Raw genomic sequence first — 19,224 nt, 5'->3', positions numbered from 1 at the left:
TGCTTGTATTTCCACGGCCCGCTTTTCTATCCTGATCAACAGTAGCCTGCATGGCTTCTTCGAAAGTACTCAGGGCCTTTGCCAAGGGAACCCTCTCTCGCCCCTTCTCTTTGTGATAGTCATGGATGCTCTCTAGAGCCTTGGTTGGGGGTTTTTTTTATCAGGATTCCGAGTAGACAGCCTCAACAATACCCCTTTGGCAATATCTCATCTTTTGTTTGTGGATGATACATTTATTATGTGTGACGCAAATAATGATCAAATTCTTACTTTGGATCACATTTTCATGTGTTTTGAGGCCATTTCGGGTTTGAAGGTCAACCTCCAAAAATCTAAGTTACTCGTCGTAGGGGAGGTTGCACATATTGAGAAGCTAGCCAGTATTCTCAGTTGTAACATCTCTTCTCTTCCGCTAAGATACTTGGGTCTCCCTCTAGGTGCTCCTTTCAAAAAAGCCATTTAGGATGGGGTAGTCAAGAAAATAGAAAAAAGGTTGGCTAGTTGGAAGAAGATCTACTTGTCTAAAGGGGGGCACCTTACTCTCATCAAGAATACACTATCCAATATTCCTTCATTCTTCTTATCCCTCTTCCATTTACCAGTAGGCACAGCTAGGAGATTGGAGCGCCTTGAGAGAGATTTTCTTTGGGATGGTCCATATGGGGAACCCAAATTTCACTTGGTAAATTGGAAGATTGTTTGCTCCCCACTTCCTAAAGGGGGGGTTGGGTATTCAACAAAGCTCTCCTCGGTAAGTGGCTTTTGAGATTCGGGACGAGTAAAAAAAATTATGGAGAGAGGTAATTGTTATGATGTACGGGATCCAAAGAGAGTTGGTGTTCAGAGGAAGCTCGAGGACCTTATGGGGTGAGTCTTTGGAGGAATATTATAAACGGTTGGGATTCTTTTTCCAACTTTGTTTCCTAGAAGGTTGGGGACGATTCCAACATTCACTTTTGGCATGACGTGTGGTTGGGAAAAGTGGCTCTTAAGTATTCATTTTCTAAATTCTATTCAATTACTCATAACGAGGAGGCCTTAGTGTTAGACAATTTGGACCTCTTCAGTTCCCCAATCCATTGGAATCCAAGCTTCAATAGGGCAACCCATGATTGGGAACTAGAATCTCTTGACTCCTTTCTCAATCTATTATACTCTTCAAATTCTCATTCGAGAGAAGTAGATAGTATGTTGTGAACACCATTTAGCAGGCACGGCTTTGCAGTAAAGAGGTTTTATAGTATGTTACAATAAGGTGAGCATAGTTCATTTCCTTGGAAAAGTATTTGGAAGGTTAAGATCCCTCCTCGCATTGCTTTCTTCTTATGGACAGGAGCAATTGGTAGAATCCTCACGGCAGCTAACTTTAGAAGGCAAGGTTTCCATCTAGCTAACTGGTCTTGCCTTTATAAAAAGAATGAGGAAACTATTAATCATCTTCCCATCCACTGCAAGTACACTGCTGGTCTCTAGCACTTGGTTCTTAACATTTTCCGGGTTTCTTAGGTCATCCCTAGTAACATCCTAGAGCTCCTGCATTGCTGGAAATTTTAAGGGTCAGGCAACGCCAAAGAGGCAATCAAGAAAGTTATTCCTACACTATTACTGTGAAGCACTTGGGGAGAAAGGAATCGGCGTCTCTTTGAGGATAGCGAGTCCAAGTGCTTTTTCAAAAATCCTCATTTCTGAGATATCTTTTGGATTGGGTTATTGTAAATGTTAATTTTGACTCATAGAATCTGGTAGATTTGATTTGTTTTTTAAATTGTAATAGCCTTTAGGGTATTCGACATCCACAAAAAAGTTAAGGACAGAGGGAACAAAGATCGGTGAAGAATTTAAACTCCCTTTCCGGACAGCAAGAACCCACTCAGCCTCAACATGTCTTGAAATCCAACCCTCAGCAAGCCCTAAGGCACAAGCACCAGTACATGGGCTATCTAACCAGCCCCCAAGCCGAAGTCCAAGCACACAACCCAAAGGCCCTGAACTGGTAACATCATTACCCAAACTTGCTGCAAGACTAGCAACGAATTCTGCTTCACACGCTCCACTTGAAGCCTCCACGCCACAGGGATCGCATTACCGATCAGCCAACGAAGTCACCAGAAGCTGAGCAAGTGGAAGCAGAGGATCTTCCATGTGTGCCACTTTCGACTCATCACTGTCGACAGCATCTAAGGCAGACTCTGTGTTGCACGTTGTCCTCCCTTTTCCACTCGAAATGACAACCGCAAACCAGGACCAGAAGTACCCGGCACTGACCCAAAGACAACTCCAGAGGTGACGGGACAAGCCTCCCCCAAAGGGGATAAGGGGCCTGTGCCTTCACCTCTGGGGTAGTCTTTGGGTCAGTGTTGGGTACTTCTGGTGCTGGTCCAGGGTTGCCATTTCACATGGAGGGGAGGAAGTTGTGCAACACTGAGTCTGCCAAAGATGCCGCAGAGCCTTTGGGGGGAGCCTTCCAAATCCTTCAAATGCTGTCGACAGTGATGGGTCGAAGGTGACGCATATGGAAGATCTTACGCTTCCACTTGCTCAACCTCTGGTGACTTCATTGGCTGATCAGAGATGCTCTCCTTGTGGCGCGGAGACTTCAGGTGGCTCGTGTGAAGCAGAATCCGTGGCCAGTCTTGCAGCAAGTTTGGGTAATGATGTTAACAGTTCAGGTTCTTTGGGTGGTGTTGTTCATGGACTTCAGCCTGGGGGCTGGTTAGACAGCTCAGCTACTGGTGCTTGTGCCTCAAGGCTTGCTGGGGGTTGCATTCCAAGAAGTGTTGAGGCTGAGTGGCCTCTTGTTGTCAAGAAGGGGAGTTTAAATTCTTCACCGATCTTTGTTCCGCTAGTCCTTAACTTTTCTGCAAATGTCGTTTGGGGGGGGGGGGGATAATGTTACCGGGGTCATGGGAATGGATCCGCCTGTCTGCCTTGGCTGGGATGGATTTGGGCTGTGATGGATGAAATAGGCAGCTTGTGTTATAATAACAATAACGACAACAGTAATAATAACGACATTAATTGTTTGTCCAATTGCAATATCCATAATAATAAGAATAGTTTATAAACAGAATTTGGTTGGTGTTTATAAATAATATATAGTTAAATGCTTTACTATTATTTACTAAAAAAGCACCTTCGGGTTTCTGACCATTTTTTAAAAGACAAGTAAAGCAAAATACAACTATTGATCCCAACAACCTCCTATGGATGTGCTAATAGGATCATCCAGTCCACCACCAAATGCTTCTAATGAATCAGCAAAGGCACTTTCGCCATTAAATGCTTCTCCAAGAGCTGCTCTGTTAAAAAAAAAAAAGGCAAAAAAAAAATAAAACAAAACAAGAAATCAGCAACTTCCCAATGCCCTGTCGTCAACCTTAATTTCTAAAGGCGTTGCAAACAAACATAAGGATTCTTTTTTCTTTTTTATCAATACAAACAAACATAAGTATGTTCAAAAATAAAAATATAAATGTTGTAGGACACAAATAGGATGTTTATGGAAACACACTACTTTCCCTCTATCCTCCAAACAAATTAAGATATTAACTCTACAACAAGAAAGAGATTGGGACAGGATACACAAAAAACTGCCAGTAAGAGAGAGAGAGAGAGAGAGAGATTATGGATAGATGATAGATATTATAGGCTATTTAATCCACGATACTACAGAAGGAACTCTTGCACGTTCAGATGCGTGGATTCACCAATGTGGAAAAATATGTAATGCAGACACAATTTTGACTGGGGCTTCATCTTTGTAGGAAATGAAAATCCTATAAACATCTGGAAAGGCCTGTGGTTCCTGTGCCAAAGGTTTAAACAAAGCCAAATTCTGATTTTCAAAAAAATTTAAGGTTGCTATACCGATTGATGTGATGTCTCACTTTGTCAAAGCTGGTTTGTTAGAGAAGGTTTAGAGCTTTGATTGGTAGAAAGCATTTTTAGAATTTCTTTCTCTTTTTTTTCCTTTTTTTTCAAATTTTTTTTTTTTTTTATAATTAAGCATTTTTAGAATTCCCTATGAAAGCAAGTTCTCCATTGAGAGGTTAGTAGCGGGTGCTTCGCTAATTTGATTTACCCAAGTAAATAGACAAATGCCCTTCGTGCAAGAGTGCACACCTTATGAAATCATTACAGAAACCCCATTTCACGACTCTTCTCACATGTGCCGCTAGAAATATGACAATTTAAAAAACGGAGCCTCATAGTGAACCTTTTTTCGTTTTTTAAGTAGAAACACGATTAGCTTTTGGCGAAAAATGTTATAAACTCCAGGTGATCTTTGAACTCCTATCTCTAAAGCAGATGCGCAATATAATAATGCATGTGTAGAAGCACCTTTGAGTGGACTATATGCACCTAATGTTTCAAGTATATGGATACTTCCTGAGCTGGGTTGAATTGAAGAATGATGCTACTGCAACGAATTCTTCCATGGAGCAAATGTAGAGAGAAATGCAAGTGCTATACTTTTTTTTGATAGGTAATAAAAGAAATAGCATTAAAAAAGCGTAAAGGAGTCTTTAAGCATACAGGGAGTATACAAGGACACCAAAACAAAAGAAAAACAAAAAACAAAGGAATAACAACAAAAAAAAAAACCCAAAAGACAGAAGAAATGCTACATTAAACCCCCAACCTCTTGCCTCTAACCCAGCTAGAACCAACACCCCTAGGCCATCGAAATTGATCGAACATTCTAGATTTTTTACCTCTCTTTTCCCTTTTTTCTTAGGAGCAGAGACAGAGTGCTGCCCCTCATCAACTAAAGTCAATAAACTCAGAAAACCCTTCTCAGACCCCTTGAAAGAAAACTCCATCATGCGAAAACACGACCTAGCATCTTGCACTACCCTGGGGTATACAACCCCTCCCTCAGGATCATCCACCTTCGAAGATTCACCCACCTCAAAGACCCAAGAAGACTGTTGGTCCCTCCAAGACATACCAGGTAAAAACTAGGGAGAACACCCATACATCGAGGAGAACAACCTCGGTGAAAACAAAACCCACTGAAAAGGGGGTGGGCCTACAGCCCACCCTTCTGGACCCAGCCCTTAAACACATCCGGCCCAACCCATTACTGCCCATTCTCCGCTTCAGCCCAAAAGAGGAATACAAGCCCAATTTAGCCCATGCCCACAAGCCCAAACTAGCCACGCTTCAAAAATATCAAGAAGCTTCTTGAAAACCCCAAACTCCAGCACTGATGCGTCAACTTCAAGCTCAACGTCATGCACTGCAACCTTTGATTACTTAACTACCCTGATACTATCAGTGATGCAATTGAAGCAATTGTCGTCGGCAACCAAATGACGCAAACAGCCACCACAGGAACACGAATAGATACCATCGATGACTGCAACAGTGTAAATGGACCACCACAACAATGGTGCGACCATAATCTAGGTTAAAGAAAGAACTATTGAGGAACTCACTTCCTTTTTCTTTCATTCTTTGTACTCTTGGTGAGAGGTGTGTTATGGAGCGATGGTGTTGTGTGGAGGCCAAGACTTTCGTTTTCACGGTGGTAGAAGGTGCTTCGGTGGTGAGATTGGAAGAAAGGAGGAAGTCATTCTCCGGGTTGGTCCTTCTTAGTGCTCAAAGCTTAGAGTGGTTGGCGTTGACAATGGAGAACTTGCAGTGGTGCCCGGAGGAGAAGGACTTTATCAGGTCTTTCAGAGAGGGGTCTAAGGTACTCATAGTCAGACGAGGTGGCAATGCAGCTGGAAGGTTTCTTGAAGTGGCAGCTTATGGGGTGGGTGGTCGGAGAGGTATTATCTTCATTCCAGAAGGTCGTGATGGGAGGGGCTGGAGGAGTTTCGTCCTTGAATTGGATAAAATCAGTGCATTCCTAAAAGTTCCGCTTAGGTTCGGAATGGGCCGTCATGCTTCAGTTATAGAGAAGTCAAGGAGGAATGGTGATGGTGCCATTGGAGGGTATGATCAAGGTGATCATTCTAGAACTATCAACAAAGATGATGTGCCTTCCTTTGCAACAGTTCTGCGTTCAGGACCCGGCCGTTTGGAGGAGGAGAGGTCGCAGTCTCAACCAGCGATTCCTCTGGCTGAAGACAAGGGTGACCGCCCGGAGAAGCAGAAGCTGCCGGTAGCGTTTTCGAGTGGTTCTGAAAAAGCGATTTTTCAAACGAACCCGGGGGGTAAAGACCACTGTTACCGTTGTGGCTCTGATTTTACGAAGGCCAAGATGGTCTCTACTGCTCGTGACAAGACCGGTTGCGTCCATGGCAAGACTTCCGCAGGAAATCAGCTGACAGGAGAGCTGAACTGGTTTTCCTCTCTTTTGACCTGGAAAAGCCAGCTGGAGAAGTTGAAGGCTGATGTGGACCAAGCTTACAGCAGGGTGTGTGATGGGCTTCTTGAGCTTGGGCCTGGCCTAAGGCCCAAGATTAATGGGCGGAAGAGCAAGAATAAACCCAAGAAGAAGAGGAGGCTTCGTTGGATTCAGAAGGTTCCGAAGCCCATTGCCTTAGACCTGAAAGATCGGGCTCTGTCTCCCGAGGAGGATAGGTCGCCGGCGAAGGGAGTAATGGGCTCAGGTAATTCTCCGGCAACTCCTAAGAACTCCGGTGGGCTGGGTTTTCTTTCTTCCGATACCCATGCTCCGGGGAATCAGTGTGTCGGGCGCTCTTCTTGTCCTGAGCGGGATTCTCGGCCAGAGTCGGACGGAGAAACGCCGGAGGGAGAAAGGGGTATGATTGAGAAGTCGGGTCTGGCTCCAAAGTTTCCAGAGGCTGCCGGAGATCCTGTCCCTGTTGTCCCTGTTGTCCCTGTTCCAGTTAGACCCTCGGTACTGTGCTCGGGGACTGTTTTGTCCATTCCGGTTCTGGAGATCTCTCCCACAAACCCGGTTGATTCTGCCAAACCCATTAAGGATTCTATTGATATGCTGACTGTGTGGGCTGGTTCGGGCTCTCCGGACCCTCTGGTCTCTGCGGGTCTCTCTCCACTTGATTTGATTCATAGTCCAGGAGTTAGGAAGGGGACAGAACTTGCTTTAATTCCAGAGGATGAGCCTGTACCTCTGTCTTTTATTGATAAGGTCAGGGGTGCTTCTGGTAAGAAGAATCCAGAGGGCTTTTTGAGAGCGGTTCTAGCGTATTGCCAATGGGTGGGAATTACTTGCGATGGTTTTGAAGATCAGCTTTCAGCTGTGTTCGGGGCTATCATCGTCAGTAATGAAAAGAAGGAAGCGGATCCTAGCTCTAGCTTGAGCATCAAAGGTAAGAGGGAATTAAACAGATTAGCTTGTTCTGTTAATTATGACGTTCATAGTGGCAGCACCTCACGTGGTAGGTGCAAAGGAAGGGCTTATGGTGGTGTTTATGAAGCCTAAAATCCTCTCTTGGAATGTTAGAGGGTTAAACGAGGGTGCCAAGCGGTTGAAAGTCAGAAATTTATTAAGGCAATGGAAGGCTGACATTATATGCTTGCAAGAAACTAAACTGGATTTTGTGTCTAATAGTTTAGTGAGAAGTCTGTGGATTTGTCACTTTGTTGATTGGTGCTATCTAGCTTCTCGCGGGGCCTCTGGTGGTATATTGATTATGTGGGATAGAAGGGTTGTAGAGAAGATTGAAGTGTATGTGGGTGAGTTTGTTGTTGCCTGCTCTTTCAGAAGCGTTGCTGATAATTTCTCTTGGGCTTTTGCTGGAGTCTACGGTCCTAACTTTGACTCTCTTAGAAGTTCCCTCTGGGACGAGTTAGCTGGCCTTTCTTCTTGGTGGGAGGTACCATGGTGCATCGGGGGTGATTTCAATGTCACACGCTTTCCTGCTGAAAGATCTAGAGATGCTCGTATTAATGCGGCTATGATGGAGTTTTCGGACTTTATCTTTGAGCAGGATCTTATGGATTTTCCTCTCGTAGGAGGGCCTTTTACGTGGTCTAATAATCAGGAGATCCCCTCTTGGTCTCGCCTTGATAGATTTCTTGTTTCTCCAGATTGGGAAGTCAAGTTTCCAGGTTCTCTTCAGAAAAGGCTTCCAAGACTGTGTTCTGATCATTTTCCTATTCTTCTTGATTGTGGTGGTGTTCATTGGGGTCCCAGACCGTTCAAGTTTGAGAATATGTGGCTAAAGGCTGAAGGGTTTGTGGATAGGGTGCGTTTGTGGTGGGAGTCCTATCGTTTTCAAGGTTCGCCCAGCTTCATCTTTTCTCAAAAGCTTAAGGCTTTGAAGATTGATCTCAAAAGATGGAACGAACAGGAGTTTGGTAATGTGGAATTCCGTAAGAAAATGCATATGGAAGAATTGTGTGCTCTTGATTGCTTGGAGGAACAACGGGGTTTAACTCCTGAAGAAAAGGCGAGGAAAATTGGGGTTGTTAGAGATTTGGAGAATTCTGTTTTGCAGGAGGAGATTAGCTGGAGACAGAAGTCTAGGGCTCTTTGGCTTAAAGAGGGTGACAAATGCACCAAATTCTTTCATCGTATAGCCAATTCGAATAGGAGATCCAATTCCATTGAGTCTCTCTCTGTCAATGGCTCTATCTCTTCTGATCAACAGGTTATTAAGGATCATGTTGCTCAATATTATAAATCTCTTTTTGCAGAACCTCTCAGTTGGAGGCCTAGGATGGATAACCTTGTTTTTGACAGTTTGGATGTGGGTGAAGCTCATTCGTTAGAACTTCCTTTTGAGGAGAGGGAGGTCTTAGAGGTGGTTAAAGGTTTGAATCATGATAAGGCTCCAGGTCCTGATGGGTTTACTCTTGCTTTCTACCAAGATTGTTGGGAGGTGATCAAGACCGATCTCATGGGGGTATTCCAGGACTTCCACACTCATAGTAAGTTTGTCAAAAGCATTAATGCCACTTTTTTAGCATTAATTCCGAAGAAGATTGGGGCCATGGATCTTAAAGATTTTCGGCCTATTAGTCTTGTAAGTGGTGTCTATAAGATCATTGCTAAAGTTCTTTCTAATAGACTCAAAAAGGTGGTGGCGAAGATAATTTCGAATCCCCAAAATGCTTTTGTGAAAGGGAGGCAAATTCTTGATTCTGTTCTTATAGCGAATGAGTGTTTGGATAGTCGCATCAAATCAGGTGAGCCTGGGTTACTATGTAAATTGGATATTGAGAAGGCTAATGATCATGTTAACTGGGACTTCTTATTGTATATGTTGAGAAGATGTGGCTTCGGGGAGAGATGGTGTTCATGGATAGCGCATTGTATTTCATCGGTGCGTTTCTCGGTTTTGGTGAACGGCACCCCTTCTGGTTTTTTTAGCAGCTCTCGTGGTATTAGACAAGGTGATCCTCTGTCGCCTCTTTTGTTCGTCATTGTGATGGAGGCATTTAGTAAGCTGTTCTCTATTTCTGTTCAAAGGGGTTTTCTCTCTGGCTTCTCTGTGGGCTCTAGAAGCAATGGAGTGATTAATGTTTCTCACCTTTTATTCGCAGACGATACTTTAGTTTTCTGCGGGGCTAGTCCTGATCATCTTCTCTATCTTCGAATGTTATTACTGTCCTTTGAAGCTGTTTCAGGTTTGAAGATTAATTTGGACAAGTCAGTTTTGGTTGCTGTGGGTATTGTGGATAATATGGATGATCTTGCTGGCATTCTGGGTTGTGGAGTCTCGTCTCTTCCTTTAAAGTATCTTGGTCTCCCATTGGGGGCTCCTTATAAGGCTAAGTCTAGCTGGGATGAGGTAGCTGGGAAGATCGAGAGACGCCTGGCTAGCTGGAAGCGGTTGTATCTGTCGAAGGGTGGCAGAGTAACCCTGATAAAAAGCACTCTCTCTAATCTTCCGACGTACTTTCTATCTCTATCTCTATTCCCTATTCCTTCCAGTGTAGCTAATCGTATAGAGAAGTTGTATCGAGATTTCTTGTGGGGTGGCATAGGTGAAGAATTTAAATTTCATCTGGTTAATTGGTCCAAGGTTTGTTCCCCTATTTCAAGTGGTGGCTTGGGCATCAGGAATTTGAGGCTCTTCAATAAGGCTCTATTAGGGAAGTGGCTGTGGCGCTATGTCCATGAGAGAGATGCTTGGTGGAAACCAGTTGTGGATGCAAAGTTTGGACCTACTCGGGATGGTTGGTGTTCTTTAGACCCCCCTGGGTCTCACGGAGTGGGGCTTTGGAAGAATATTAGGAAGGGTTGGAGTTCGTTTCGCAACCATATCAGACTCATGTTGGGAAATGGATCTAGGATCCGTTTTTGGGATGATGTGTGGTGTGGTGAGGCGCCTCTCAAGGAAGCTTTCCCAGGTTTGTATGATATTGCACGTGACAAGGACGCTCTTGTAGCAGACCATTTGGTTGTGGTGAGTGGGTCTTATCAGTGGGATGTTAGCTTTTTCCGAGCGGCCCATGACTGGGAGGTGGATGTTTTGGCCTCTTTTTTCTCTTTGTTGTACTCTTTCAGTGTGAAGTACGATGGGGAGGATAAGCTATGGTGGTCTCCTTCTCACAAAGGGAAATTTGATGTTAGATCTTTCTATAAGACTCTTGCTTGCAAAGAGGCTATTCAGTTTCCTTGGAAAAGTATCTGGCGGACCAAGGTTCCTCTGAAAGTGGCTTTCTTCGCTTGGACGGCAGCGCATGGGAAGATCCTTACTTTGGACAATCTCAGGAAGAAGCAGGTCATAGTGATTGATAGATGTTACATGTGCAAAATGAATGGGGAATCAGTGGATCATCTTCTTCTCCATTGTGAGGTTGCTCGCGCTTTGTGGAACGCCATCTTTAGTCGCTTCAGTTTGTCTTGGGTTATGCCTCTTCGGGTGGTAGATTTATTCGCTGGTTGGTGGACGGGTGGCCGCTCTCGGAGTGCAGTCGTGTGGAAGATGGTCCCTTGTTGCCTAATGTGGTGCTTATGGAGGGAACGCAATGATAGGCAGTTTGAGGACAAAGAAAGAACTACTGAGGATCTCATTTCCTTTTTCTTTCATTCTTTGTACTCTTGGTCGGCTGCGTTTCTCGCACCCTTATCGTTTAGCTATAATGATTTCCTTGTATTGTTTTCTTCTTCCACTTAGATGCCTTTCTTGTATACTTCCTGTGTACTTGATTGCGCTTTGCGCTGTTTAATGATATTTCTCTTACTTATCAAAAAAAAAGTAATATTGTCTATTGAAAGTAAATGTGACTCTGCTTTAAAGAGGACTTACTGAATTTCATGCATGATATCCAAACCAATAGTGAGTCAAATCAATGAAAATTGAGGCTATGGTAGCTAACATCAAACCTACTGAATTTCCTAAACATAAGTGAAAAACTCAATTGGTTCCAAAGCTGTAGGTTTTATTAAGACCCCAAGAAGCACAAACAATACTGCCTATGCAACAGTTCAATGTGCAAGTTGTCATGCCCCGAATTTGCATAAATTAACAGCGCATGAAACCATGCGTTCAAGAGTATAATATAAAATGAAAATTGCCAGGGCAATAAAAATTTAGCACGAAAATTAGGATTTTAAGAACTCTAATGACAGAAACTTAGGGAATAAGTTTCTAATGACGTATAATAGGAAATGGTCTAGAATGAAATAATTTTTAAATTGAATGTTTAATGGAAACCATGACAACTAAGTAATGGATCAACAATGGGGAAGGTAAAAGGCATTAGTACTAGAGTCATCTAGGATGTCACTAATTGAAATTTTTATACTCTCCTCTCTCTCACTCCCTCTCTCCGTCCCTCCGCTAGCGGTGGCGGGTGTAGGCGCGTCTAGCTAGCTTTCAGCTTCAAATCGCCATATTCTCTCTCCTTTTTTTCTACGTCTAGCTCAAGTTGTTTTCCCCCCTTTATTTTCTGGGTTCATCCTTTGTATGCAATTTTTCGGAACTTGACGCTTGAGGCCAATCATGGAGCGCAGATTTGTCGTGGAAGCTAAAGATTTCTTTTTATCAGCGAAGTTTGGTATATCTGAGCTTCGTTTGGAGGAAAAAAAGAAGTCTTTCTCAAGGGTGGTGGTTTTCTCACTGCGTTCCGCTTGGTTGGTGGCCACGGTGAAGGAGGCGCTGAAGTCGCCGGGGGTTGAGGACTTTATTACTTATCAAAAAAAAAAAAAATGAATGCCTGGGTTTCGCACCCTTTTCTTTACTCCAAATTGGGGGTGTGACATTATTCAGTTCTTCACTAACATCAATAAATTCTAAATTTTCAATTTACAATCTCTTTTTCATATTCATCAAAAACTCTTATGGGTTCTATGTATTATAAGTGATCTATAAGGACGTGGTTTCGACTTTAATTTTTATAGGTTCTTTTGGTATTTGCTTTGTGACTTCCTTAGACTTTAGATATGTGCTTTTACAGCTGAATTTGATGTTGTTGTTTACTTCTTGAAGTTTATTGGATTTGGGTTTAACTAAATTTTAGAAATTGTTGGTAATAGTATAGCTTTGAATTTCTAAAAGAAATTGCATAAAATCAGCACTATTGGGACAGATTGGATTATAATGGTGTTTTGGTTCTAAAATTACTAAATACATGAAGATTATGAATGAATTGTTGGTTGGGACAGATTTGAGTAGTAATATTTATTTGATGTGGCTTTCATACGGTATATATGGTTTAAGTCTCTTTTGTTGAGTTAGAAAAACTACTTGATCAATAACTAAGTGGTAGTTGTGTTTGATCAGGAACTAGGGTTGCGGCGAAGATTGTTGGCACTTGGCCTTTGCCGGACCGGTGCGGGTTGGAGTGGTCGCAGCCGCTGGGTATGGAGGTGGAGGCGGTCCGTCAGGCGATTGATTGCTACGCTCTGGAGAAGCAAGCGGTTGGTCCCTCGGGTATGGACCATCGTGCAGTTGATCGTATCAGGTCTCGAGGTAGTGTCTGTAGATCGGATGGCGTGTCCAGGGATTCAGCTGCTGAGGGCGACGTTTCGATGCAAGGGGATGGCGTGTTTGGAGTGTTCGAGAAGTTTTTTGAAATTCTGGGTCGCTTCTCCAAGGCGCTGGTTTGGGCTTGTGGTTTTTCGAAATAGTTGGGCCTTAAGTCTGTGTTTGGGTTTAAACGAAGGGTGAGTTTTGTGACGGGCCAGATGCTAAAGAGGGTTAAGTCTATTTTTAAAGGGATTCGGGCTGGGGCTAAAGTGATTAAGCCTAATGCCAAGTTGGACGCGATTTCGGGTCATAAGCTGTCTTCGATTTCTGGTGCGTTTTCGGGGCGGGGATCGGGTCCGGGAAGTCTTCTTCGTCCGACGGAGGTCCTTGGGAGCGCTATTCGGCTGGAGGTGACGTTTGTGGCAGATTTTGGGGTGGATCTGCGTCTATCACCTTTCGGGGGTGGATTTAGTGATCGGCAGCTCGTTCCTGTGGTCGAGTCCGTCAAGCAGGCCATTCTTTCCCCCCTACCGGCGCCGGTGTTGCTTCCTCCCGTGATTCTGAGTGATTTTCCTTCTAGGGTGCGGTCTTCTGTGGACTTATGTTCTTCCGGTTCAGGGCTCATCCTTCGGCAGGCAGTTCCGTCGGCTGGCTCTGTCTTGGTGAGGTCGGGTTTTGAGGACTATCAATTTGGTAAGCATGGTGCCTCGTCTGGCGGTGCTGAGCATGCAGAGTTTGGGCGTCCTTCGGTAGGCAGAGTTGCTTCTGGTACTCCTTCAGGTTCTCTCCTTCGGCAGGCAATGATGCATTCGGATGCCCCTGCCTTGGTAAGGATTTTTGGTGAGGGTCCTCAGTTTGGGAAGTTTGGAGGTCCTCTTGGGGTTTCGGCTACCTTTCCTCCTTTTCAGTGGGTTTTGTTTCCTCCGTGGCCAAGGCCGTTCCAGTTTGTGTCGTCGGGAGTCTTTGAGGTGGGGGAATCTTCAAAGGGGGCCGGTCCGGAGGAAAGAGATGTGGTTTACCCTAGGGTTGTGCAAGATGCTAGATCTTGTTTTCGCACGATGGGGGTTTCGTTCTTGGGATTTGATGAGAAAGGTTTTTTGGACTTCTTGACTTGGACCGAGGATCAGCGCTATGACTCTGACTCCCCTCCTAAGAAGGAAAAGAAGATAAAAAGGAAAAAGGGGAAAAGAGAGGTCAAGAATTTAGAATGCTCGATTAATTTCGATGCTAGGGGTGTGGGTTCCAGTAGGGTAAGAGGCAAGAAGTTGGGGGTTTGATGTAACTTTTCTTCTGTCTTTTGGGTTTTTCGGGTGTTCTCCTTCTTCTTCTTCTTCTTCTTTTTTTTTTTTTTTTTTTTTAGTGTCCTTTTTGTATACTCATTGTATGCTTAGGGGCGCATTTACGCTTTTTTAATGCAATTTGTTTACCTATCAAAAAAAAAAGTTGTGTTTGATTTGAATGTAATGATTATACCAACAAGTGCTTGGACAGCAGGATGAGATCTGGAATTCCTGGTATTTTGTGCAAACTAGACCTGGAAAAGGCTTCTTCTTTTCTAATAGGTAAGTATAGAAATTTATAAAAAAACGTAAAGGCACCCCTAAGCATACAAAAAGTATACAAAAAGGACACCAAAACCAAAAGCAGTACATCACAGCAAGGGCCCTCTTGGCTTGCCCCGGCTAGAACCAAACCCCTAACATCATAATTTTTTTTTTGATAGGTAAACAAATTGCATTAAATCGAACACTCTAAGTTCTTCACCTCTTTACTCCCTTTAAACTTAGGAGTGCAGATTGAAGACTCTTGATGCTGCTCCTCATCAATTTGAGACATTAAGTCCCAAAAGCCCTTCGCATTTCCCTCGTGGAAGACCCCTAGCATTTGAAAACATAAATCACCAACCCCTTCAAAATCACCTCCCCTCGAAGATTCACCCACCTCTGAGGAAGACGACAACAAAGGAGTGCACCGGAGATACCACAAGCCTCAACGGGGCACCAACGCCCAACATCTTCTCACCCACAGACTAGGACCACGAGCTAAAAAACCCACCCACTCCAGTCGAAAGAAGGACCACACTGCTCGGGAGAATGAAACCACACCGAAGAAGAGGCCTACAGACCTTGTCATGAAATGGCGCAAGCGCCGAAGAAGAACGAGGACCCAAAGACGAAGGAGGGACGTTGATCGCCGCCACAGCTTCAGCGATCAAGTTCTCATTCATCTTCGCACCTTTCAGCTTCCGAGAATACCTCCGCAACTTCTTGATTCTGACGAGTAAATAGGCTTACGACCATGTCAACTGGGATTTCCTCTCTTATCTATTGAGGCGTAGTGGGTTTGGTTCTAAATGGATGCTCTCTAAAGCGATGGTTGGGGGTTTATTAACAGGATTCAGACTAGATAGCTTAAACAATACCCCTTTCGAAATATCTCATCTCGCGTTCGCAGATGATACACTAATTATGTGTGACACAGACAATGATCAAATTTTTAATTTGGATCATATTTTCCTGTGTTTTGAGGACATTTCGGGTTTGAAGGTCAACCTCCAAAAATCTGAGTTAGTCGCTGTAGGAGAGGTTCTACATATTGAGGAGCTAGCCAGTATTCTCTATTGTAACATCTCCTCTCTTCATCTAAGGTACTTGGGTCTCCCTCTAGGTGCTCCTTTCAAATTTGGGATGGGGTAGTCGAGAAAATGGAAAAAAAATGTTGGCTAGTTGGAAGAAGATCTACTTTTAAAAAGGGGGGTGCCTTACTATCATCAAGAGTACGCTACCCAAAATTCCTTGATGCTTCTTATCCCTCTTCCCTTTACCAATAGGCATAGCTAGGAGATTGGAGCGCGTTTAGAGAGATTTTCTTTGCGATACACGAGTTACAAGGACAAGAGGCCTTCTTTTAACTTTTCGAGGCATGATGTACCAATGCATGGCACCTTGATTCAATCGCTCAGGGTTGGCCCACACAACCACCTACATACTCTCCTAGAGCATTGAGCACCATGCCAATTGATCTCCACCTATTGCAGATGCTGCTCAAATGCCTTCACTGAGAGGAAGCCACCCAAAGGGTAGTTGTCAAGTGGCTCTTGATGTCCTATCAAAGGCCAGAGGCGTGCCATCCAAAATGCCATCTTTTGATGTTATCAATAGATGAATATACTATCTAATAGTGCACCCAAAGGACTCTTTCTCAAGTTGGGAACAGGGCCAAACAAGCTTATCTCAAGCTTGGTGCAATGTATTAAAGGGTGAGATTTTGCAGCTATAGTGCTTGCACTGTAGGTTGCTTCGCCATTGCTGCCAACTTATTCACAAAGTGGCTTGCTGTTGCACTCTAGGTAGGTGCCAGCAAAGCACATTATTCTGCAAGTATTGCCTGCTTACTGGTGCAGAGACATACTAAAATTGTCGTACTCACACCTGGCAAGCATTTTTGGGTAATGACATTGGCTGTTAATTCGAAGCCATCTGTCCCACATGCACACACTCCTACAAAAGACCTCAAAGGCCTATTTGCCTAATTCAAATGGCATCTCCTCCACCCATAAGAAAGGAGGATAGGTGGTTTTCATGAGTTCAAGACCCTATAGGTCAGTGCATAACTCGGCAATTGAAGAAAAAAAATAGGGAGGGCAAGAAGGTGTCAATCACTTTACAATTTAGCATTTGCGCTTCAATTCAATTCAATTCACTTCTGTGATAACACTAAATCAAATATCATTTCTATAGGGAATACTAGCAAAATCTAATCAAAATAATTTCAGGAACAATTAGGTGATCAAATAGTCGGCACGTTATGCAGACAGGGAATATCCTGTGTGACTTACATAAGCTTCTTAGACCCCTTATATAGACTTTGGCAGCGATCTTTCAATTCGTCAGTTGTCTGTTCTAGAGAATGCATCTGTTCAATAATGGAAAATAAAAGATTAAGACAAGTACAACCATTTTTCTCCAAATAGAAAATCAAAGAGTGAATAATCTTTAGAATAAATACATCATATATTTTAAATAGACAGTAACTAATCTTTGAATGAATAAGTCATCAGCTTTAAATGTTTTAGCAATCTTAATTAATAAATGAGCACACCAGAACAACACTAGTCTATATATATATAAGTAAAAGAAGTCATTAAAAGCACATGGAGCGCAACTAAGTACACACAAAGTATACAAGAGAAAAAGACCCAGCAAATCAAGAACGAGAAAAAAAAAATGGTATAAAATCTACAAAGCTAGAAAGAAATAAAAGGTTTCGGATTCCGCATGGGACTAAGACAGAAACTTCTCTATAAAAATTGAAATATATAAATATTATAAGAAATGATAGAGTCCCAAAGGCCAAAGGGGCTTACCTGATTCAGAAACATAGGGGAATCGTCAAGTTTGATGAAGGCCGCCATTGTTCCTCTGGCGTCTAGCTCGCTGTCTGTCTGTTTGTCTCTCTCTCTCTCTCTCTCTCTCTCTCTCCGAGTTCGGACAGACTGAAGAGTTTCAGATCGGAGGCAATATGTTTCACGGGTGGGGTGTACTTGAAGAAGTCGTTTAGTGGCTCTTCTAATTGTCGACTAGTGGACCAGGGATGGGGTGAAGGGTAATTTGGTGGTTATTTATTCCAAGAAGAAGTCGTTTAGCTGATCTTTTTTTCCTCTTTTTTTTTTTTTTTTTTTTTGATAAGGGTTTAGCTGATCTAATTGACAACGAATTCACCACATTCATAAAAATATAATAATAATAATAATAATAATAAAATAAAATTATATGCGCAGGGCAGTTGAATATTTTTTATATTATTTTAATATAATTTACCCCGAAAGCATGTATCTTCTCGGTACCCCTTACATGTACCGAAAATCCGATCAAATTGAGTTCCACGTTCTTTTGGTTTCGGAGCCCAACTTTATTTTTTTCCGATGGCTACTGGAAAGTTGCTTATAATATCTACGGTCTATGTAAGACCCCAGCCCATTAGAGCTAGGTTTGTCCACTTGGTCTCTTATAAGCGCAAAATATTATAAAGTTACCAGAGTAATTAACTAAATACCGACTTAAATACATGTTAAGAAAATTGTTTCAAATTAAAATTTAGTAAATGCGAAGACATTTGGTCAAAATATCTAAATAGCATCATGATGACAATAAAAAATTTCTCATTTCACAACTGCACTTATTTAAGATAAAATGTTTCATGACCATACTCTCTATGAATCTCCTAACCCCACATTCTGGTGTCCTATTCCTTGCTCATAACCTAAAAACAAAACAAAGTAAGGGTGAGCTACAAATGCTCAATAAAAAAATCTCCAGCTATAAAATGATAGAGTTAAATTCATTTTCTTTAAAGCTGTACTTCTAACACTCTTGCTCTTTAAATCTCGGAAAGCTATAAAATATAAATCTATTATTTCTTACACACTCAAACCATATAAATATTTACTTATAAATGAAATTCCTCATGTTAGGGCTCATGTACACTATTACACCGTGTATACTATAATTGTGCAGTCCTTGTGACCATAGTAGCAACTGTGGCCACAGACCTGCCTGTCAACTAATTAATCGAAGTACACTTAGCATGACATAAAGATGAATTACTGCGTTCTCAACATTCTTCAGCAGTTGCACTTCCATCTCGAGTAACGATACCGAGCTCATACATCTGTGAATAGCTTTGGGTGCAAAATAACATCTTCCATACGCATGTCCTTGACATAATAAATCATTTCTCTTTTCTTTACTTCTCATGAAACTTGTTAGGACCAAGTGTGTGAGGGTTTTCATAACATTATAACTTTTTTTATTCAAAACTTTTCATAATTGGAAACTTACCTTCAATAGAATAATTGGGAACTTTCCAAAAATAGAATTTTCTAAAATAGATTACCATTCATTTAAAACTTCCATAAAATTCGAGGGTTGTACCTATACCAAGTTGAATCATATAAAATAGATCTACGGATTTAAAATTCTCTTACAAAAATTATTTCACGTAAGCACAACTATTAATGTAAATATAAGGATAACATAGCATAAGAAATTTGCATAAAGAAATAAAGTGATTTTATAATGATATCATGAAATGAGATTATATTTAGGAGTTAAGGAACCCTTACCTCGGTACTGCTGCTAAAAGGTGCTATTATCTGTCAACTACCTAAACCAAATGTATGGTTATATTAATATCCGACTGCTAACCTAGCTATGATAGACCAACCAACCTACCTAACTAAAACAACTACTCGGGTCCAAAACTTTAGTATAATTGGTCAAATGCATCTCTTAAACATTTTCCTTTTCTTTTTCCTTTTCTTTTTGTACTCCTTCCAGAACTAATCCAAACCATAAATCCTTTAAAACATTTTTGTGAAAGCAACGCAATTGATTAATTAGTTTAATGAAAGTTCGCATAGCTA

The 19,224-nt window shown here is 42.3% G+C and overlaps 1 protein-coding gene across 3 annotated transcripts in view; it reads right to left on the bottom strand.

Annotated features, from left to right (window-relative positions):
• The window catches only part of LOC133878171 (ADP-ribosylation factor GTPase-activating protein AGD4-like), a 69,139-nt gene extending 51,784 nt beyond the window's left edge, over positions 1 to 17,355 (bottom strand). Inside the window, exons 1-3 of one of the 3 annotated variants that reach the window (XM_062316685.1) lie at positions 17,167 to 17,355; positions 16,639 to 16,715; positions 3,199 to 3,299 (exon numbers count right to left, since the gene is read on the bottom strand). In XM_062316685.1, coding sequence (XP_062172669.1) covers positions 3,199 to 3,299; positions 16,639 to 16,715; positions 17,167 to 17,214 — 226 coding nt within the window. In that variant the 5' untranslated portion in view covers positions 17,215 to 17,355. The remainder of the gene's footprint in view (positions 1 to 3,198; positions 3,300 to 16,638; positions 16,716 to 17,166) is intronic. The other 2 variants (XM_062316691.1, XM_062316698.1) reach the window with 2 other exon arrangements.
• Positions 17,356 to 19,224: the final 1,869 nt, after the last annotated feature.

This window comes from Alnus glutinosa, chromosome 1, assembly GCF_958979055.1.
Source record: "Alnus glutinosa chromosome 1, dhAlnGlut1.1, whole genome shotgun sequence".
NCBI lineage: Eukaryota > Viridiplantae > Streptophyta > Magnoliopsida > Fagales > Betulaceae > Alnus > Alnus glutinosa.
Note: the sequence above shows the minus strand (reverse complement) of the source record. Positions and strands in the feature narration are given on the sequence as shown.